The sequence below is a fragment of the Triturus cristatus genome, chromosome 12 (genome assembly GCF_964204655.1).
Source record: "Triturus cristatus chromosome 12, aTriCri1.1, whole genome shotgun sequence".
NCBI classification, from domain to species: Eukaryota; Metazoa; Chordata; class Amphibia; order Caudata; family Salamandridae; genus Triturus; species Triturus cristatus.
The window spans coordinates 289,005,876-289,026,371 of record NC_140595.1 but is presented as its reverse complement, the minus strand read 5'-3'; the positions used below and the strand labels follow the sequence as shown (position 1 = coordinate 289,026,371).

General features: G+C 43.3%; 1 protein-coding gene across 1 annotated transcript in view; it reads right to left on the bottom strand.

Annotated features, from left to right (window-relative positions):
- Positions 1–20,496, bottom strand: part of ADGRG5 (adhesion G protein-coupled receptor G5) — a 769,418-nt gene that overhangs the window by 107,082 nt on the left and 641,840 nt on the right. The window contains exon 6 of the mRNA XM_085637711.1: positions 12,063–12,179. Coding sequence (XP_085493837.1) covers positions 12,063–12,179 — 117 coding nt within the window. The remainder of the gene's footprint in view (positions 1–12,062; positions 12,180–20,496) is intronic.

Here is a 20,496-nt window from a genome sequence, read left to right as displayed (position 1 = left end):
TAGATTCTCGATCTAAGGGGTTATCTAGATAGAGATTTAATTTTTTTCTGCTCGTCACCGCAGCACCGCTGTCCATCACGTGCACAGACTAGGTCTGAGCGCTTCACAGTCAGGGGTAGGTCGGGTTTGGGTGGTGGGGGGGGGCAGGACAGACGGGGGTGGGAGGGGGGTGGGAAGGGTTGGGGGGGGGGTCCAAAACCAGGAAAAGTAAGAAAAAGTTGCAGTTTTGAATATTATGGGTGTAATTATCAGTGGAAAGATCTCGTTAACAGTTATCAGCTTAGGCTTCTGGTAGTGCCTGTCTTCCCTGTTTTTCGAATAGTTTTTCGTGATGATGAATATTAGGATATGCTCCATTAATATTGGAGGGTTGAATGACTATAGGAAGCGACAAAAATTAGCCCATTTTGTGAGGTATAATAGATTGGATGTGTTATGCCTTCAAGTAACACACCTCCCATGGGATAAAAGGAATCTCATGTATATGAGTGGTTATGAATTAGGGGTTTGTTCAACACAATCCTCGACAAATAGGGGCGTAGCAGTTTTGGTCAGATCACTTTTGGGAGGAGTGAGACGGACTAAAGCAGACAGTAACGGGAGATGGGCCTTACTTGAGTTAGAAAAGGGCTTCACACTATGTGTAGTCTATGGATCTAATAATGACGACCCCGAGATTTTCGATTTTCTGGAAGTAGAATTAGCCACTTGGGTAACCCCTATAATCTTTTGTGGTGATTTTAATATTTCAGCTGAGTGGGATCTGAATAAAGCTTATTCTGGACGCAAGCCTAGAACATTTAGGGCGGTTTCATCTCTTATAGGATCACATGGGCTAGTAGACGTATGGCGGATGAAGGAGCCTAAAGATCCAGGTTATACATATTTTTCAATTCCACATCAGAGATATACCAAATTGGATTATTTTTTGTCTCAGAATCAGAAAGAAATAGAGTAGCAATATTCAAACTCCCAAAGTTACTATCGGATCATAACCCTTTGGTAATAAATTACGAATTGGAGAGATTAGAAAGGGCTCCCATTAGGTGGACTTTTGAAAGGAAATTATTACAAGATGAAAGATTCGTAGATCATATAAGGAAATGGGTTGGGGAATTCTTTTCTGCTAATAGATATAGTGCCTCACGAAATACTGTGTGGGAGACGTTCAAGGCCGCCTTAAGAGGAGAGCTAATAAGCTGTGCTGCAAGATTGAGAAGAGAAGACAGGAGCGAGGTCGAGAGGCTAATGAGAGAATTATTAGGAGCTGAAGAACAACACATCTTAGATATAACACAAGGCAGAGTGAGCACTGAAAGCCAAAAGAAACTGTTAGTAGCTAAAGCTGATCTACAGAAGTTGATAACATGCAGGGCAGTAAGTGAGTATCAAACCTTTAGGCTTCAACGCTATGAAACTGGCGAGCAAGCCGGTAGAATTCTAGCATTACAAACTAAACAAGAAAGAGTTCGAAATAACATTATCAAAATGGAAGATAACGGGATAGAGTATACAGAAGCTAAGGATATTCTTCAGGTCTTCAAGAAATTTTATCATGATCTTTACACTGAAGAGAATTTAGGAGATCCCCGAGCCGCGTTCATTGATAATGGTCCTCGGCTTGATAATGCTGCCAAGGAAGAGTTAGAACAGGACATTAGTGAGAATGAGGTAGTAATAGCTCTGCAGGAACTACCTACAGGCAAGGCTTCGGGTCCTGATGGGATCCCTTCTGAGATTTATAAATGTTTTGCACCGGAGATTATCCCGCTTCTAATTGACCTATTCAATGGTGTGGCATTTTCAGGGGTTGCTCCAGATTCATGGAGGGAAACGAACATAGCGGTCTTTCATAAAAAGGGCAAACCAAGGGAGAAACCGGGCTCTTATCGCCCCATTTCATTAATCAATGCTGATACCAAACTATATTCAAAAATTTTGGCAAAAAGGTTGGGCAGGGTCATAGGCTGCCTGGTCTCCCCGTGGCAACATGGGTTTGTACCAGGGCGTGGTACTACGGACCATACAAGGAGGGCAATAACATTGTTTGATGTTCAGTTTGCTGTGGGAGACGAGATGGCCATGATCCTGCTCGACGCAGAAAAAGCCTTCGATCGAGTGGTTTGGAATTTCCTTTGGGGGATTCTTGCAGGAAGAGGCTTTGGAGAAAAATTTATAAGAGCACTAAAAGCAATGTATGTTAATCCAGTTGCCCGAGTTGTGGTTATGGGTCAGAGTTCTGATACTATAACAATAAACCGTGGTACGCGCCAAGGATGTCCGTGTTCTCCAATTCTTTTTGCCCTATATATCGATCCATTTATCCAAAAGATATTAGGTAGTCCAAGAATTAGACCAGTGATATGTCAGGGGCATGAAACTAAGATTTTGGCATATGCGGATGACCTGGCTGTGTTCACGAGCGATCCGCACCAAGCACTCCCTGAGTTGATACGAATGGCTGGGGACTTTGGGGAAGACTCAGGTTATCTATTAAATGAAACTAAAACACAAATTATATGTACCAAAAATATCATTAAAACAGATGAAAGATTTGTAGACTCGGCCATATATCTAGGGGTAAGAATCAATGCCTCAATGGACAAAATTATAGAAGAGAATTTCGGTCCATTGAGCAAATCTATAGAAAAAGATTTAAAAAGAATTGATGCCTTACACCTTTCATTGATTGGAAGGGTTAATGTGTTAAAAATGACAATGTTCCCCAAAGTTCTTTACCTATTTCGAGCCATACCTCTCCTGATAGAGGAAAAAATAATTAAAAGTTTGGAATCTATTTTTATAAAATTTGTATGGCAGTACGGGAGAGTCAGACGTTCTACTAATCTCCTCTCTCTCCCTAGGGAAAGGGGTGGCTTGGGATTACCGAATTTGAGGCTGTATCATTGGTCATGTCTATTGATACACATGCCTATCCTTTTTCGGATAGACCAACAAGTAAATTTGGGATTTTATGGCAGCCTGACTCCTCCCTCAATATATGAGCTACTGGTCGGTAGAAAAGCATTTGGTCTTTTAATGCGGGAAATTGATCGTAGATATTATAGGAAGGCTCGCTTCAAGGTACTGGGAGGTGCTTGGGGGGTCTGGAGAGCCATCTCAAAGTTCTGCCGAATCCCAAAGATCAATAGATATTTACATTTACACAATTCTAGGCTATTCCCCCAGATGGTAGTAGATAGGAATCTACAAGTCTGGGAAGAGCTAGGAGTTAAGACATTCGGTGATATAATGCAGGGAGGGCAGATTTTGGGATTTGAGGCTCTACAATCCAGATTCCGTATTCCCTTAAAACATTGGCTACTTTATAATAAAGTGATAAGCTGGATGAAGGCCGTAAGACCAAGGATAGTATTCTTAGCTGAATTTCCCATTATCGACCAGCTGGTTAAAGGGAGTGAGAAGATTATGGTTTTTTACAATCTATTATGTCGGGAAATACAAGACGATCTAGGTAGAACAGAAGAAGCATTGGCTAGTAAATTGGGAAATCCCGATATTGACTTAGACCTCGCCCTCCTACTAAATAGGAAAATATTCCGTTCTACAAATTTCAGGGCACAGCATTACAAAACGCTGTTCAATTTATATCATACGCCCGCAAAGCTATACGCTTGGGGTTTAAGGGAGGACGATACGTGCCCCAGATGTAAGGCCGGTGAGGCAGACCAGCTTCATATGTTTTTCGAATGTGGGTCTCTTCTGGGAATACGGAGAGAGATAGAAAAATTTTGGGAGACACTCCTAGGGAAAAAAATACTTATGTCATCTACCTTGATGGTCCTAGGTACGGACAATAGATTAAAATTAGAGAAAACAGAAGAGGCCCTTATGTTTATCTCTGTGGCAGTATTTCGGCTACTAATTACTGCAGGCTGGAAAGATACAGTACCCCCCTCTTTTCAAATGTGGCTTTCTAGACTATTAGGCATGCATAATATAGAAATCTCTCTGTATACACAGAAAGGGAAAAAAGTAAGGGATTTTGGTCAAAGCATTTGGGCTCCTATAACAAACTGGAGAGAGGCCAGGTCTGCAGAGATGTAGAGAAGGCAGAGGTATCCCCCTTTTTTTTTTTTTTTTTTTTCCCTTTTCCTCTCCTCTGCTTTTTTCTCCAGATATTACATTTTTTTTTTTTTGAGTAGATAAAGAATTTGTGCTATGTATGTACTTGATAAACTGGAAATTATATTCTTTGCACTGATACTGTGCGTTAAGAGATGACATTTGTATTTATTCACTGCAAACCAAAAATAAAATAATATAAAAAAAAAAAAAAAAAAACGGAATCATCAGATCACCCCACAGCAACTGAAATTAGCCGTGCATACTCTGGTAGACTTAACTAAGTAAAATCTTTATTGTATGATTACCTAAAATCTTTTACAAAAAGCAAAATCATAAAATGGCGCCTAGTATAAAAAGTTTAAAGGACAATGTAGATTATGCCGTGAAGTGACGCAGAGTGTAAAAGTATAAAGTGTCACAACATTTAACGCCGGACAAGGTTGACAGTGCCAGGAGGTGCTGCAGCCCAGTGATTATGGGATCAGCCAATGATTTATATGACGAGTGCAGAATAAGGCGGCGCAAGGCAAAGCCAAAGCCGGGAGGTGTGTGAGCGTGCATTGTTGTGCCATGCAAGCATTCATAGAGTGAAGTTATGCGTGGGCATGTATTGAAATTAATGCAGCATATGGCGCAAGTTAAAAACAATATTCCTCCCAGATCAGTGATGATCGGGTGTTAGAACCAACGGTACGTGCTATGTAAGCATGTGAGTCTATGTGGCACGTGATTATGCAAAGAACCCCACCAGGAGATTGTACCAGAGGTGAATAAGATGCTAGATGTGGAGTCAGACCCATGTGCGGGCTCCTTGAGTCAGTGGCGTAGCTAGCCCTATGGCCGCCCCTGGCGGCCTCTGCTTTTGCCGCATGCGGCAGGCCCACTGAAGGGGTGGGTGCTGGCGAGTTTCAGCCGCGATTGCCTCCCCGCGATTGCCGCGGGGGAGGGTAGGGGGGAGCGATTGCCACCCCGAGACAGCAGGTAATAGCAGAAGTACGCCGCCGCCTCCAAAGCTCATGCTGCCCGGGGCGGACCGTTCCCCCTCCCCTTGCTACGCCACTGCCTTGAGTAGTGCATGGGTTCATGGGTGCCAAGATTGCCCCTTTAAAAAAATCACAAAAAAGTGGGCAGATCCTCGGCCCCATGGTTCAATGAGAAATTAAGAAATCTGAAATTGGAATGTAAGCAGGCAGAGAGGACATGGAGAAGGACCTACAAAGATGAGGATAACACTGGCTGGAAGACAGCAATCATGAACTACAAAAAAGAAATAAATACTGCAAAAGCTGATTACTTCTCCAACACTATTTTGAAAGCACCTAATAGCACAAGAAATATTTTTAAAATAATTAATGATTTGATCAGCCCAGACTTCTCTAAGAACAAGATTCATCCCACTCTGGACCTCTGACAGTTTAGCGACCTTCTTCAATGACAAAATTAGATTTATCATTGATGGCCTTAATAAGGACAATTTGCCTGGGGGGTAGAAGACCCCAGTGACAATAACAACAGAGACTTATCTAATATAAAAATGATAAGAAAGACAGGGGTGGAGAATATAAATCTTTTAACAATTTTTGAGATACCGTTGGTGGAGGATTTTAATAGAGTGGCCTTAAGTGTTTCCTCGGGATCACCCATGGACCCTCTACCACATAAAATCTGGAAGGAACTGGGAGCAGAACTATTCCCAATACTTCATAAGGTCTGTAACCAATCCTTACCCAGCGGATCAGTACCGACTTGTTGGAAACAAGCATTGGTGACACATCTCCTAAAAAAGGCAACGCTTGACCCGACTAGCCCAAAAAACTATAGGCCTATTTCCCTGCTGCCTTACCCAGTAAAGATTGTAGAACAACTGGTCAGTAGAGTGCTTTCGAAACACTTGGAAGCCAATAATATTCTGGAGGACGTGCAATTCGGTTTCCGCCCTGGACACGGAACGAAGACCGCCTTGGTGACTGTGATGGAAGATCTTCGAATACGTGCAAACAGAGGGCAATCAGCGATATTGAGCCTACTTGACCTATCTGCCGCATTCAACACAGTCAACCATGAGGTCCTCCTGGCCAGACTTGAAGTGGTGGGGATACTGGGCACAGCCTTGAAGTGGTTTCAGTTCTACCTATCGAATAGGAGACAGTCAGTGGCCCTCCCCCCCTATCAGTCTGAATTCACAAATATCCTGCATGGCGTCCCTCAGGGGTCTGCGATTAGTCCAATACTGTTTACCATCTATATGAGCCCTTTGATTGCAGTCATAAGGGCTCACAATATCAATATTGTAAACTATGCAGACGATACCCAATTGATTCTATCCTTACAGGGGGAACAGTCAACATCCTTGGAAGATTTCCATGCCTGCCTGCAGGATACGGCACGTTGGCTGAGAAAGAACTCGTTACAATTCAATGTCGACAAGACCGAGGTTCTCTACTGTGCAGCAGGGAAGTCTCCCCCGCCACTTCCCATCAATTTCTGGCCATTGCCCACAGCCACGCCACCGGCCCCCTCGGAGAATGTGCGGAATTTGGGAGTCATGTTTAACAATAGATTGACTCTTGAATCTCAAGTAAATAAAACTGGGGGGAGCTGTTTCTCCATTTATCACTGCCCTTCGTAAAGTTCTTCCTGTTCTGCCAGCTCAAGCCCGAGGGCTGGTAGTATGAAGTACCATTTTAAACAGGCTGGACTATTGTAATGCCTTGCTGCTGGAGTGTCTAAAATATCTGACTGATAGACTCCAGAGGATTCAAACAATAGCAGCTAAGCTAGACTTGAAGAGACCGAGACGTTCATCTGCCTCCTCTGCCTTGGCGGAACTGCACTGGTTACCCATCCAACAAAGAATTCAATTTAAATCCCTCTGCATAGTTTTTAAGGCGTTGCATGAATCTGGACCTAAGCCAATGTAGAATAAATTTGTATGGTACACCCCTGCTAGGAGCCTTCGCTCCTCCTCTGCCAAGATGGTGAAGATACCACAAGTCACAAAAGCGAAATCTGGAGGTAGAGCTTTCAGTACCTCTGCTGCACGACTTTGTAATAATCTTCCAATTGAGTTGCGACAGTTGGAGGATCTTTTACAGTTTAGGAAGAGACTGAAGACATGGCTCTACCCTAAAGCATAACCCTACTAAATTGGTGAGACCCCCCTCATGTACCATGAGCTCAGCTGTGCACACATATGATAGCGTCAGGATGCCCGCTGGGTGACAGTGCACCTTATAAGTGATGAAAATCAATAAATAAATGTGCTCCATAGAGATCTAAGGTGCAAGAGTGAAGTCGTTTAGGGCCAGTTCATATGGGATGCTCCTCCAGAAGGTGTTGCTGAAGCAATAAACAATCGGCGTCTTGTGTGTTGTGGTCTTTTGTCTCCGTTTTTCGAGTTGTTCTTAAAATCCTTGCTGCTTCCACATAAAACGTGCGAGGGTCAGCGGTGCCGTGGTGGTGTAAAGGAGCATTAGGCCCTCTTTGCATGTTCTCGCACCATTTTGCAGGAGCATTGTTCTTCGATATAATCGTCTCTGTCCCAGCAAAGCTGGGCAACAAATAATTGTTGGCTGTTTCTGTGTGATATTGGCACAAGCAACATCCCTTGTTTCCTGACAATCTGTTTTTCCAGTGGGCCCTGTAATCCCATATTGGCAGTGTTAAGAGCCTGGTTCTCAACATGTTCTGTAGGGCTTGCCTTCCCAGCCCTGCTTTCAGATATGGTTGACTTGCTGTGATTTCATGTGAGTAGGCAAGGCCCTCTGCGCCAGGGGTCTTTCTGATTTGTTCAAGATCCTGTAACCTTGAGATGCACTTGCCCTGTTTCTTTAGCAAACTTTTCAGGCTGGCCATTGTTAAAGATGTGTCAGTTATGATATCTGGGGGCAAGTCCAATGACTCGTTTGCCTTCGAGAGATACCTTGCCCAATGGCTGCCATTGTCCTGGAAAACTGCTATTAGCGCTTCCCTGATTGTATCAGGACCTGCCTTGGTCATGCGATAGTACAGTTTGACGATGTCTTTTTTGCATTCAATGTCCATCATTGAAATATTGAACTCCAGCCGAATCAATGTGCGCCATGTTGAGTAGGGAAGGTTGAATACCTTTCGGTAGGACATATATGCAGTCGCTCCAGTTTTTCAGTGAGCTGACCCAGAAAGACAAGATGGCCATAGCTCAGTGCTGCTTGCATGACCCATCGGATACCCTCTGCGGAGTGACGTTAGAGCTTGTGGTTTAGTTAACATAACCCATATGCAACCTTAGCTGCCTTAGCTTCCAGTGCCTTGGCCTGCAAAGTGGATCTGCCGGTATTTTTGAGTTCTATTCCCAGATAGTTATATTTGTTGGTAGTGGCAATCCTTAATGGGCCAAGATGCCATTCCAGCAATTGCTTTTTTGGTTTGTGACCGAAGACCAGGACCTTCATTTTTGTGGCATTAGCTTGGACTTTGTTTTTCATGCTGTATAGATGCAATGTCTCCAGTGACCTTTTCATGCCAATTCTGATATGGTCCAGTAGTACCAGGTCGTAAGCGTACGGCATAATGGGTAGTCCGAGATGGTATAATTTGGGTGGAAAGATTTCAACAGCGCCTCTCCCAAGTCCTCGGTGTATAAATTAAAAAAGGGTGGGAGCGATCACCCAGCCCTGTTTTAGCCCTTTCTTGGTTTAGATCTTGGTCTGTAATTCTCCAGGCGGGAAGCATCCCTCTTTTTATAAATGGGGTGAAAAATTGAGCCTTTCCATGAGTCTGGTACTGCCAATGTATTGTAACATTGATTAAACAGGCTGTGCATGTGAAGGGCCCAAACTTCTCGGTCTTCATTGAAGATGCTGCCTGGTAGATCATTCGGTCCAGGAGCCCCATCCTTCTGAATGCCCTTCAGGATGGTAAGGGTTTCTTTTTCTGATATAACAGTGAAAATTACCTCAAGTTCCCCTGGATGCTTGCCCTCCGCCTCCATGAAATTATCCAAGGATTTATCTGGATCGACATAGAGCTTTGTTGCATTGGCTGGCCATTCATTGGCGGGTACAGCGTTCTCTGTATGAACTCCACCGTTAAGGCTGCTGACACAACTCCAAAATTCCCTGTTTTCAATGGGCGCTAGTAGGGTGTAGATATGTTTCCATTTCTCCTCTATATGAGTTTGCTTTATCTGCCAAGTGTTTTTTTTGTGCGATATCCTAGCTGTTTTCAGATTTCTTTTTTTGTCCACTCGCACTTTTCTCTCCTATACTGTGACTCTGCCTGGCGGCACCTCTTTTTGCCTTCATTGAAATCTTTGTCGGCAAGGAAGTGAACTGGCTCCTTACCGGTGAGTCTTCCTTTATGTGGAGATGACATTTCCTGCACTCAGGGCGTCAAATAGTGAAACAGTTATCTCTGTCCAGCTTATCTCAATGCCGGTTGTAGATATGACCTGCTTCCATTGGCTATATCTAGCCCGGCAGGAGAGTCCCCATTTCATTATTTTTATTAATGCCGGCTCACTGATTGCAGCGAGCATTTGGCCAGCTGGAAGGTGTACCGCCTGCGTAGTGGCATTTACGCTCACAAAAAAGGGATAGTGGATGGTACTTGCGCCCTGTATTCTGCGCACCTCCTCAATAAGTCTTTGCTCAGGAAGATGTAATCTAGCAAGGAAATGTTTTTAAAGCTGGGTTGTGTTTTACTGTTCAACAGACCTGATTGACTCGAGCACCCCAGCTTAAATTTGTTGATGCAGGCCTCCATGATTTTACGCCCCCTCTCCCCATTATTTTGTTCTAGGTGGCAAAGATCTCTCATGTTAAAGTCCCCGGTCACGATGCACTCATGCCCCAGGTGTTCATACAGGTATTCTTTGATCAAATCTGTGATTATCTTAACGTTCGCGAATTTTTCCTTCTCTTTTGGGTTAACAAAGAGGCTGATTATTGTGATGGTAGTTGGTGTTACATTTAAGCATAGTCCTTTTATATTTAAGATCTGGACATCGGATGAGTGTGTGCCATTCCTACTCTGGTAGACTTAATACTGGACTCCTCAGTCACCATTCACACCACTCAAAGTACCATTTCACTCACAAGCCACGTTTGCTAGGACTTCACAAAATGTTAACATTTCATGACCATACTGTGCCTTCTCTACTACCAGTAGCACAATAATTAATTCAAGCACAGCTGCCATGTTTACAAAGCTATTCATCAATACAATTCTCCTAATTTAGAAGAATTGTCACAGATTTCTGGTTGTATAAGCAGTCTCAGAATCTTTACTCGCTACAATTGTAGAATTAAAATTTCAGAACAACTCTTGCCCAGAAGCAGTCATCCTTCAATGCTGTCACTTCTGCCTGAAACTATTTCCTGACTTCAGAACTAAGACTACCCCATTACCTTTAGAAAACAGCTACAAAGTCACTTTTATTAGCCTTTTCCTGTACTAACGATCCCCCAGCCATTAATACATGGAGTGTGAATTCATGAAAATTTCACCCCATTCTATCATTTTTTCCAGTGAGTTCAAATGTTTTGTTGCGAACCCATATGGGATTGTTTTTTTCATTTCATACAGTTATCTCTTGTTGGGTAACAGTCGAGCTTCATAAATAATTTACAATAACTTTGAAGTGAAGCTGAGATATTCAATCATTTGTTACTCTAGCCTACTTTTTTTCCCCAAGTGATCCAATATTCCTGGTATTGTTAAATGTAAAGATATATTGAGTTGTATGCAATGGGTGCTAATACCTCATGGATGTGAGTGCTCTCGGAGATCAAAAGGGGTTGCAATACATGCTTTAGCTAGGTAACCTGCTGGGTGATTGGTGGACAAAGAGGCTCCTTAGGAATACTGAATGAGCTTGTTTGTCAGGGTTGTATGTCGTTCCAACGTATTCCGTTGCAACGCATGCCTTTACCACGCATGCGTTACAACGGAATGCTATTTCCACGCATTATCTTTACCACGAATATTCCTTTACCACGCATACCTTTACAACGATTTTCACTGTAAATTTATGCATGGTAAGGGCATACTCTTGGTAAAGGTTATACCCCTCCCCTGTACTCTTATGTGACCCCCCAGGCCCCAATCCTTCTTATAATTACCCCAGCCCTGAACCCTCAATCCTTATATATATTTTTTTAAACTAAAATTCCCCTTACCTCTTCACGTCGTCTCCTCTCCTTCATCGGTGACGTCGTAAAGAGGAAGCGGAAGTTTCTTTCCGTTTCCTCTCAAACGATGCCGATTGCCTCCACTTCGCGACGTGACATCAGGTTTGTTTTTTTTTGGGGGGGGGGAGACCCCCCCCCAGCCCACTTTTTTTCTCACGCTTTTTTTTATTTTTGGGGGGAGACCCCCCAAGCCCCCTTTTTCTAATTTTAGCTTTTACTACACATCCCTTTACTACGTATCTCGTAGTAAAGGTATGCGTGGTAAAGGCTCTTGTGGTAACCACGCATGCGTTGTAATGCATGCGTGGTTAAGGTTTGCATGGAAACGGCCGCGTTGTAGTGGCCGTTTCCTGTTTGTCAGCTGCTGCTACGCCTGGTTAATGTAGGGGGGAGGATGGACTCAGTTACTTAAAAACGCGCTTTCTTTTTTCGTACATATGCCTCTGTTTTTGCCATATATCTTAATAAGTCATTAGGGCATAAGCATTTTAATAGGGTTATGGACTTACAAGGAAAGGGATCTTAAACACGAGGTGCTAGGTGCAGAAGTCACACCTTGAACCTTGGGGGTTAATTTATTTGCAATTGGGTTAACCAAAGATGTGTGGGGTGATTTCTGTGTGGCTGCCTGTCAAAAGTCATAGTACTAGTGTATCAAGTATATATGTAACTGCTGTGGAAGTCTACTATGTGGAGTGATATCTGGTGGTGCACCTGGTGATATTCTGTAACACTGCATTGACAATAACCTATGCCTTACCCCAGTCGCACTGCCCTGGCTGGTGGGCTGGTAATACTCACAAGTGCTTGCCGATGCCAAAATCTGATCTCTGCATTGCTGCTGAGGTTTTGGACAGTGTGGTCATATAGCGTTACCCCTACGATGTTATCATTCAACAGGGAGCTGTTCTTCCCATCCTATAATAAACACAGAAAATTAACAATTATTTAACAAATCTGGTACAAATCACACTTGTTGCAGACTTTGTCAAAACGCGAGTAATGCTTACATCACAGCATCAACATGCATAAGTGCCCAACTGTTCAGTGTTGCACAAGTAGTGTCTTCAGTACAGCTCACCACAGTATATGCACAGCTCATGTCAAAGCTTCCACAGATCCTATGCTACAGTTGAAGCTTAGCTCTACAAACCTACCACTTTTTGCAATAAATTCTTCTTTTCAGGACACTATTGATAATGAGGTGTAGTGGTGAACAAAAGGGAGTGCAGCCTTCCCAACTTATTGCCCGACCTCGTTTTGCAGCACCCACCCTCCTGACACTCATTATTGATATGGGGTTGCGGCATGATGACATCATTCTACACGTGGTAAAACTTGGTTTTATTTTGCAGAGACAAAGGTAAACTGTGAAAAGTATTATCTCCACAGCACACTTTTGATATGGTGTGGCTCCCAGAGTAGGTACCTCACCCTATGTCAATATCTACACTGTTTCCAGTCCGAGACTTTATTGTGACAGCCTGATGCATTCATGGGGTTGAAGTCCCGGTTTTCCGCCATCAAACTAATTCGACTGCCACACATGATGGGAGTGAAATGTAGATCAAGTACCGAGGACTAGACATCTTGCCCATGCCTACATGGAGAAACGTGGCCACTTTAGTCCCCATCACTGTTTATCCATCAGAGTCAGTCTCACAGTTACTTGACTGGTCCTTGGTGACTCATCTTGACTTTCATCGGCTGCTTGACAAGCCAAGATGAGTGGGGAGGCCAGTCAAACTCAAAGAGCACAGCTATAGTCAAGAGCGGCTCCTCCGTCGGAGTGGAGAAACGTCGCCCCACTTAAATGCCCTCCGAGATGGAAAGTAAAATGGTAATTTACTACAATTGTATTGTTCAATAATCCCATCCCGAGCCGAGCATTATGTTGCAATTTATGCATATTTGCAATCATTCTTTGCGGTAAATTTGTTTTTTTAAATCACATTTTTGTTTCTTTTGGTATTAGTTACAGTTGCAAATTACATATCGACTGATGCTCCATATTAAATAGAGCAACAAGCGATTTAATATTAGAGGTAAGCCATTATAGATTAAGAAAAATCCTCTGTAAAGTAATTTTAACTTTTTCTATAAGAGGCTAATCGGATCTTTGTGATAGCCTGATTAGCATATAAATCAGCAAGGACCTCAGTTAGTAACAATTGTGCTTATTATTTTATTTTTTCACTGATATGTCTACAGTGACCTTTGCAATGGTGAAGTCGCTTGGTGGAATTGTCTCCATACCAAGACTCTTTTGCGTCCCACTTTATTATCGGACCGCTACAAAGTATAATATTTCTGGCGACATTAATTCATGTTATGTTGTTTGGGTTAGAGCCACTGCAATCACATTGGACCACCTTTTTTGATCATCTTTTTCACAAATATATATGATTTATCTTCAACCTAAGAACACGTTTGGGTTAAGGTTTCAACGAACATGCTGCTGGCATGATTTTTAGGTCACTTTTTCGTTTTCTGCATGGGCTATCTTTCTTTCTCTCATTCATTTGCCTATGGTAACTTTTACCTTCATAAATGTAATTTTATGCATTATGTTTATATAGGGGTCTCTGTTTTATGCAAATCTGTTGAACGTCCTGAAGATGGTCTGACGGACTAACGCCACGACAGACCGAAACGTCGACTCCTTCATCTATTTCCGAAATATTTATTGTGTATTAGTAACTGTACTGTGTATCTTTAGACATGTTACTCTAACTATCTTGGAATAGATGTTTACATTCATGAATTGTAGGTTGATTGGGACATTCCTCTTTCATGGTGTTTTGCTATGTTTTCTATGATTGTACCCTCATGAATTTTAATCTATATAAAAATGTTCGCATGTTTTGAAAAAAGATATTCCCGTGTTTTTCGATATTATTTTCTCAATTAATTGAGTGTTAACATTTTCTAATTTGACATATGCTCTGATTGTTCAAAGGTTCAGGATCCATTTGGATTGAACCACTAAGCAATTTTGTCTATAGTACACTAAAGTTAGAAATTTGAAACAAATTCCTTGTAGGCACCCCTTACTTATCATTAACTTGACTGCCAAAGCCTCTAAGGGTATTTTGGGTTTCCCCACTTCTTTATCCTACATATCATCTCAGCAGGATGATCTTGCTGGTACGGTGTGCTTCATTCACCAGAGTCGGACAACATACACTGTGTTCCTCCTCTTTGTCCAGAGGAGACACAGCTAATGCTACTGCATTATTTTTCTTCCTTGCCTAACTGGGGCTAAATAAGAGTGTGTGGGAAAGGGGAGGGGGTGCGGAGACAGAGAAGCAGAGCATATAACTTTTGTAGGTCCATATTTGTAGTTGTGTTTTTCCAAATTACTCTACTTAGCAGGGCAAGACCAGCACTCTTTCTCAATTCTTTCTGAAAATGTGCACCCCATTCATTCAGATAAAGGGAAATAATGGCCCCATCAGCTGTCCTGACTGAATAAAGTTTTTTTTGTCAGAAAAATGTGAATCTGAGCTTACCTGCATTGAGCACACAAGTGGAAGGACCAAATTGGGGTTTCGAGTATCCAAGCAGTGACTCAATGCAAGGGCTAATCTGTGGGAGAAGATTATGATGACATTTTTGCCAGGAACTCATCAATGAATTATCTCATGACTGTACTCTTAGTAAGAAACAATATCATCTGAATTACATTTTATTCAGCAGATATTTCTGTGGTGCCCCTTTCTGACTCTAGTTGACCCGAAAGAATCCTTCCTGTTGGGAATAGTTAGTTTGTTCTTTGCCTTTGGACTCTGAATTCTACTGGACAGGTGGGGGACTACATCAAAGACCAGACATCAGACATTATCCTTGTTAACCATAATGCTGGTCCTGCAAAAATGATCCAATTCTCCCTGCCATTCTTGCATTAGAGAATATATAACATGCTCCGCACATCATCAGCACGGCATAACAAAGAAAAACATTCATATTAAGGGCCTCATTATAAAGTGGGTCGAAAAGCATTTTGACCGACTCGGATTCTGGGAGTCCGACCGACCGATTACGAAGTTTCCAAACACCGTTCGGTCAGACTTCCATTGACTTCAATGGGAGCCTGTGTTCCAACCGACAACACAGGAACTCCATGGGGGCCTTGCTATGGGCCCCCAAAGTCGGTTTCTGACTGCTGATCCATGTCGGAGAAACCAATTCCGAGAGGCTGTCCGACTCCGACATTGCAATGTGCCGGTTGGAAATGCGGTCCACAGAGCCGTACGAGTCGGCTCCGACTGACTCGGTTTCTTCAAATGCCATTCGGACGCGAGTCGGAACTGAGTCAGAAAGTCCGAATGGTTTCCGACCATTGTAATTGGTTTGTCGGAAATGTTTCTGAGTCTGTCGGAAACAAGGCTTCTGACACGAATTCGGACAAACCGAATGCCGTTTGGAGCCTTTCCGACCAACATTGTAATGAGGCCCTAAGTTACATAATGTACAGTGTTGTGGTAGATAGTTTGATACAACTAATACATTTTAAATCACCAACCACATTCTCACATTTCTTAAAAACTGTCGGAGTCATGCTTGACTACCCCTCAGGTCCCATGTGACATCACTTAATTCAATTGACTTGTGCCCGGGAAGAAAAACCCCCATGAGTCCTACCATAAGTTGTTCTTCACAAGATGAACCCACCTGCTCCCTCAAGATAGAGGGAGCTTGGGCCAGTATGAAAGCTGGTCCCCCAAAAACCACCATACCAGAGCAACCCAATAGTGGGTTCTGTAAAGAACTTTGGAACTGTGAGAAGGTTGAAAAAGAGTTCTTTATTTATATCACCAACACAGGCTCCAAACGCGGAGCCGCACTGAACATCAGCTGTACCAAGGATCACCAGCTGACAACTGTCAAACGTCAACTGTCACCTGATGAGATGAAGCAGCAGTACGGTGTCCTCGCAGGGACACACAACAAGGCAGTAATATACGGAGTCCAAAGATGGACACAACTATTAAAGATATAACACATCCTCCCCCGAAGGAAAATGAGAGAGAGAAAAGAGACAAAAAGATGCACCCAAGGCTGCTATGCAAAACAAGAAAACTTAATCACAAACATAATCATTGAGTTTCACAGGTGGCAACACTCTCCTCCCAAACCTGCTGGTACTAACATGTGGTGACTCATAGTGACCTGGAGTGGGGGGCAATATTCTGACTACCCTTCTAGAGTCGGTGACCAGGGGGTTGCCGCGCACAGTATCAGCTGCGGTGGGAATAGCCGAGTTGGGTGTCACAGCACTAGGTGTAAGGGGCTTGTGTTCAGACTTGCAGTCTGACAAGTCTGTTAAGGCGTTGTTGTTCTTGCTAACGCAGGTTTGTTCACCACCAGATATCATAAAGGGAGTGTTTAAAGGTTTCACTGAATTTGGTTTGCACACCGAAAGGGCAGAGAAGTGCCATACCTTACCATCGCTCAAAAGAGCAGAGGTACAATACACTTTGCTTACCGACAGGGGTTGTTAGTACTTGTCCTGTCCTTTGCCTATGTGCCCACTTATCTTAACCTTTACCATGTCCCCAACAGAGAGTTGCACCGGTTTGCAGCTGTGCTTAAGATCATACCGGATTTTGCAATTGTGTTGCACTTGCTGTACTCTCTTTCTCACTTGGTCGGTAGACCAGTGCACTCTTTTAGAGGCTAATGTCCACCCCACATTGTCTTTGGTGAGGGGTGTCCTACCCCACATGAGCACGAAGGGGCTGTGACCAGTGGTGTCACAAGGTGTAATTCTGTAGGTCCACAAGGTTTTAAGGATCTCTTTTTTCCAGTTTAGTTTGTTGCTGTTTGCCAATTGGATGATACCCTTAAGAAATCTGTTGAAACATTCCACTGCGCCGTTGCCAGCCAAGTGGTAAACCGAAGTCGTTTTGTGCTCAATTTGCTTCCTTGATGTGTATGCTTTGAAAGCATCGGACATGAACTGTGGTCCATTGTCGCTTACAATCTGTTTTGGGAGCCCTTCACGTATAAACACGCCATCTAAGAACTCAACCACAGTCTTTGAATCAACTTTGGTGGTAAACTTGAGTTCAGGCCACTTAGTAAAATGGTCTATGACAACAATGATGTACCACTGTTCATCGCTTTCCAGTATGGGGCCCATAATGTCCACACCCACCCTTTCCCATGGCATGGAGGGGCAGGTGATGGGGTGAAGTGGAGGTCTAAGGGTTACCTGGGCTTTGTCTGAATACAGACACATGCCGCATTCTCTAACCATCCTTTCAACCTCAATGCTGACACCCGGCCACCAGTAGCTTTCCTTCACCCTGTTTTTACACTTAACAATACCTAAGTGTCCCTCATGGCATATTTGCAGAATACGCTTTCTTAGTGTGTAAGGGGGAACCACTCTACCACCCCTTAACAGTAAACCATTCTCGTGTGATAGTTCGTCCCTGACCTCCTAAAAATGTCTAAAATTTTCGGAGAGCTTGTTCTTGTTTGGCCACCCTTTTGCTAACATCCTGATAACCTGGCAACTGTCTTCATCCTTTTCTTGTTCATTAAACCACTCTTCCTTTGAAATCCCTTGGAAACATTCTTCAAGGCTGGCAATGCAACATTCTTCAACATCCGCAGGTATGTCTTGGTCTGCCTTACCCACTGGCAACCTGCTCAGGAAATCAGCTACCACATTCTTCGCGCCAGGAACATTCTGGATGGAGTAGTTGTAATCAAAAAGGCGCACAGATAGGCGAGCTAACCTGGGCGAAGCTGTATACAGGCCTTTCGTTGTGAACACTTTGGTGAGTGGCTTATGATCAGTACATAGGGTGACTTTGTTTACCCACACGAAATGGCGAAAGTGTTCTAATACCCATACGCACGCCAATGCCTCCAGTTCGATGACAGACAACCTCTCCTCGGTTGGGGGCAAAGATCGAGATGAAAATGCAATTGTCCAATTAGCTCCTTTGTTGTCCTTTTGTGATAGAACAGCTCCATGTCTTTTTGAACTGGCATCAGTGGTGATGAAGTTATTGAGCAAAGGGTCGAAACCTTGCAAGGGCATTGCATTGCATAAATCTGTTTTTAGTGTACCGAACGCTTTTTGACACGTATCACCCCACTCAAATTTGCTCTTCACTTCCAATAATTGTCACAGATCATAAGTTTCACTCGAAAAGTTGTTGATGAACTTCGCATAGAATTCTACAAGGCCTAGGAAAGACCTCAACTCTTCCTTGTTTTTAGGTACAGGTGAATTCTTAATTGTGTTGAGTAAGTCCTTCCTTGGACTGATTCCATTACCATTGATTTTGTGTCCCAGGTAATTCACAGACTCGCACACAACTTTGCATTTACTATATTCAGCTGTGAGTCCCTTGGCCTCTAAGATTCCTAGTACTTGTTGAACTTTCTCATTGTGTTCCTCTCTAGATCTTCCCATCACAAGGATGTCATCTTGGATCATCAATATTACTGAAACACCCTTGAATATATTGTTCATAAGCCTCTGAAACATGCCGCAGATGCAAGGCCGAAAGGCACCCTTGTGAACTGAAAACACCCGAAAGGTGTGATGAAAGCAGTGAGTTTTTTGCTTTCACGATGTAATGGGACCTGGTGATACGCCGACTTCAAGTCGATGGTTGAAAACCATTTCACTCCTTTTGTGGTAGCTAGCATTTCACTTATTTTGGGAAGGGGAAATCGTTCAACGGCTATGTTTCTGTTGAGGTCCCGCAGTATAACACACAACCTCAACTTGCCGTTGGGGCGTTTGGCCTCGACCAAAGGTGCGAGCCATTCTGTAGCCTCTACTTGTTCAATTATGCCTTCCTTTAGCAGTTTCTCTAATTGTGTTTTGACTTCATCCTTAACTGCAAATGGTAGATTTCTGGTCTTGTGTACAACGGTGTAGCATGTGGTTTCACTTGGATCCTATGTTGGTACCCCTTCAAAGCTCCAATTTTGCCATTGAACACTTTCGGGTACTTGCTTAAAAGGGACTTGCTGTAGTAATCTGTGCCTTGAACAAAAAGGACTGGGTCAGATTTGCTGGGGTCTAGGATAATGCCTAATTGTCTTTGATCCATCCATCCCAGTACCGATGGACCAACCTCAGATACGTACAGTTTTCCTTCTGTCTCCCTCCCTTTATATGCAAAGTTAAGTTTCCTGTTATCACAAACGTTGATAGGTTCGCCAGTGAAGGATTTTATCAATATGTCAGCCTTTTCTAGGTGGCTTCCAATACAAGGCGAGAATTTTTCTTCCCAAATTCTGCTGTTTACAATTGTGTAAGGTGAGCCAGAATCAGCGACAATGCTGATCTTTACACCCCCGATGCTCATATCACAGACAGGATTTTTTTTTCTCATGGCCATGTTTGCACTGACCTCGTTTCCCTGCTCATCTTCTACACTGAGAACACACATACTAATGTCCTCCTCATCAGATGTTTCTTGGTTGAGCTCAACTCCTTCATTGACGAGTTTTACTGAGCGTGTATTTCTCCACCTGCACATTTTCTGGAAATGTCCTATGACTCCACAGTACGTGCACTTCACTCCTCTAGCAGACAGTTTCTGTCATCTGCCCAATGCGAGTTGTTACCACACCTGTAGCAACGTTTCTTCCCATCACCCATTTGTTTATTGTAAATGGGTTTTGTTGTCTTGTTGCTCCATGTCTGTTTTGGGGTGCGCTTCACTTGCGTAACTTTGTTAACGGTATCACTCTCTTTTTTTTCATTGCATTCTGATATAACTGCTTTTGCGCAGCAACCAGTTAGTTCCGCTTTTCTAGCAATGTCCATTATGTTTTGGAGAGGGTACTCCCATTTGGCCCATAAATTGTCCTGGATGTTGGCGTTTGACCCTTGCATTACGATTTGGTCTCTGATGAATTCATTGTGCAACGCGGTACAAAAGGGGGTTGGTGATGGACGGAGCATCAGAACCAATCAAACACTCACACCCAGTCAAAGATCTGGGTTTGATCCATCACCGTTCTTTAGCACACTCTCCCACCCCAGTTCAGACATGACCATATGCAAATCAGTCTGACCCTGTGCCTCATGGGAACAGTCCAGCCCGAACTGCCAAGCCATGCCTTCCCTGGACAGGAAACAAGCTTCCTAGGACCGGTTTCTGGCATTTCAGCCATCTTCAGCCAGGCTTGCTTGAATCCAGTAGCAAAGTGAGCAAGGGACTCAACGTCTGAGCATACCCTGCCAACTTATGGT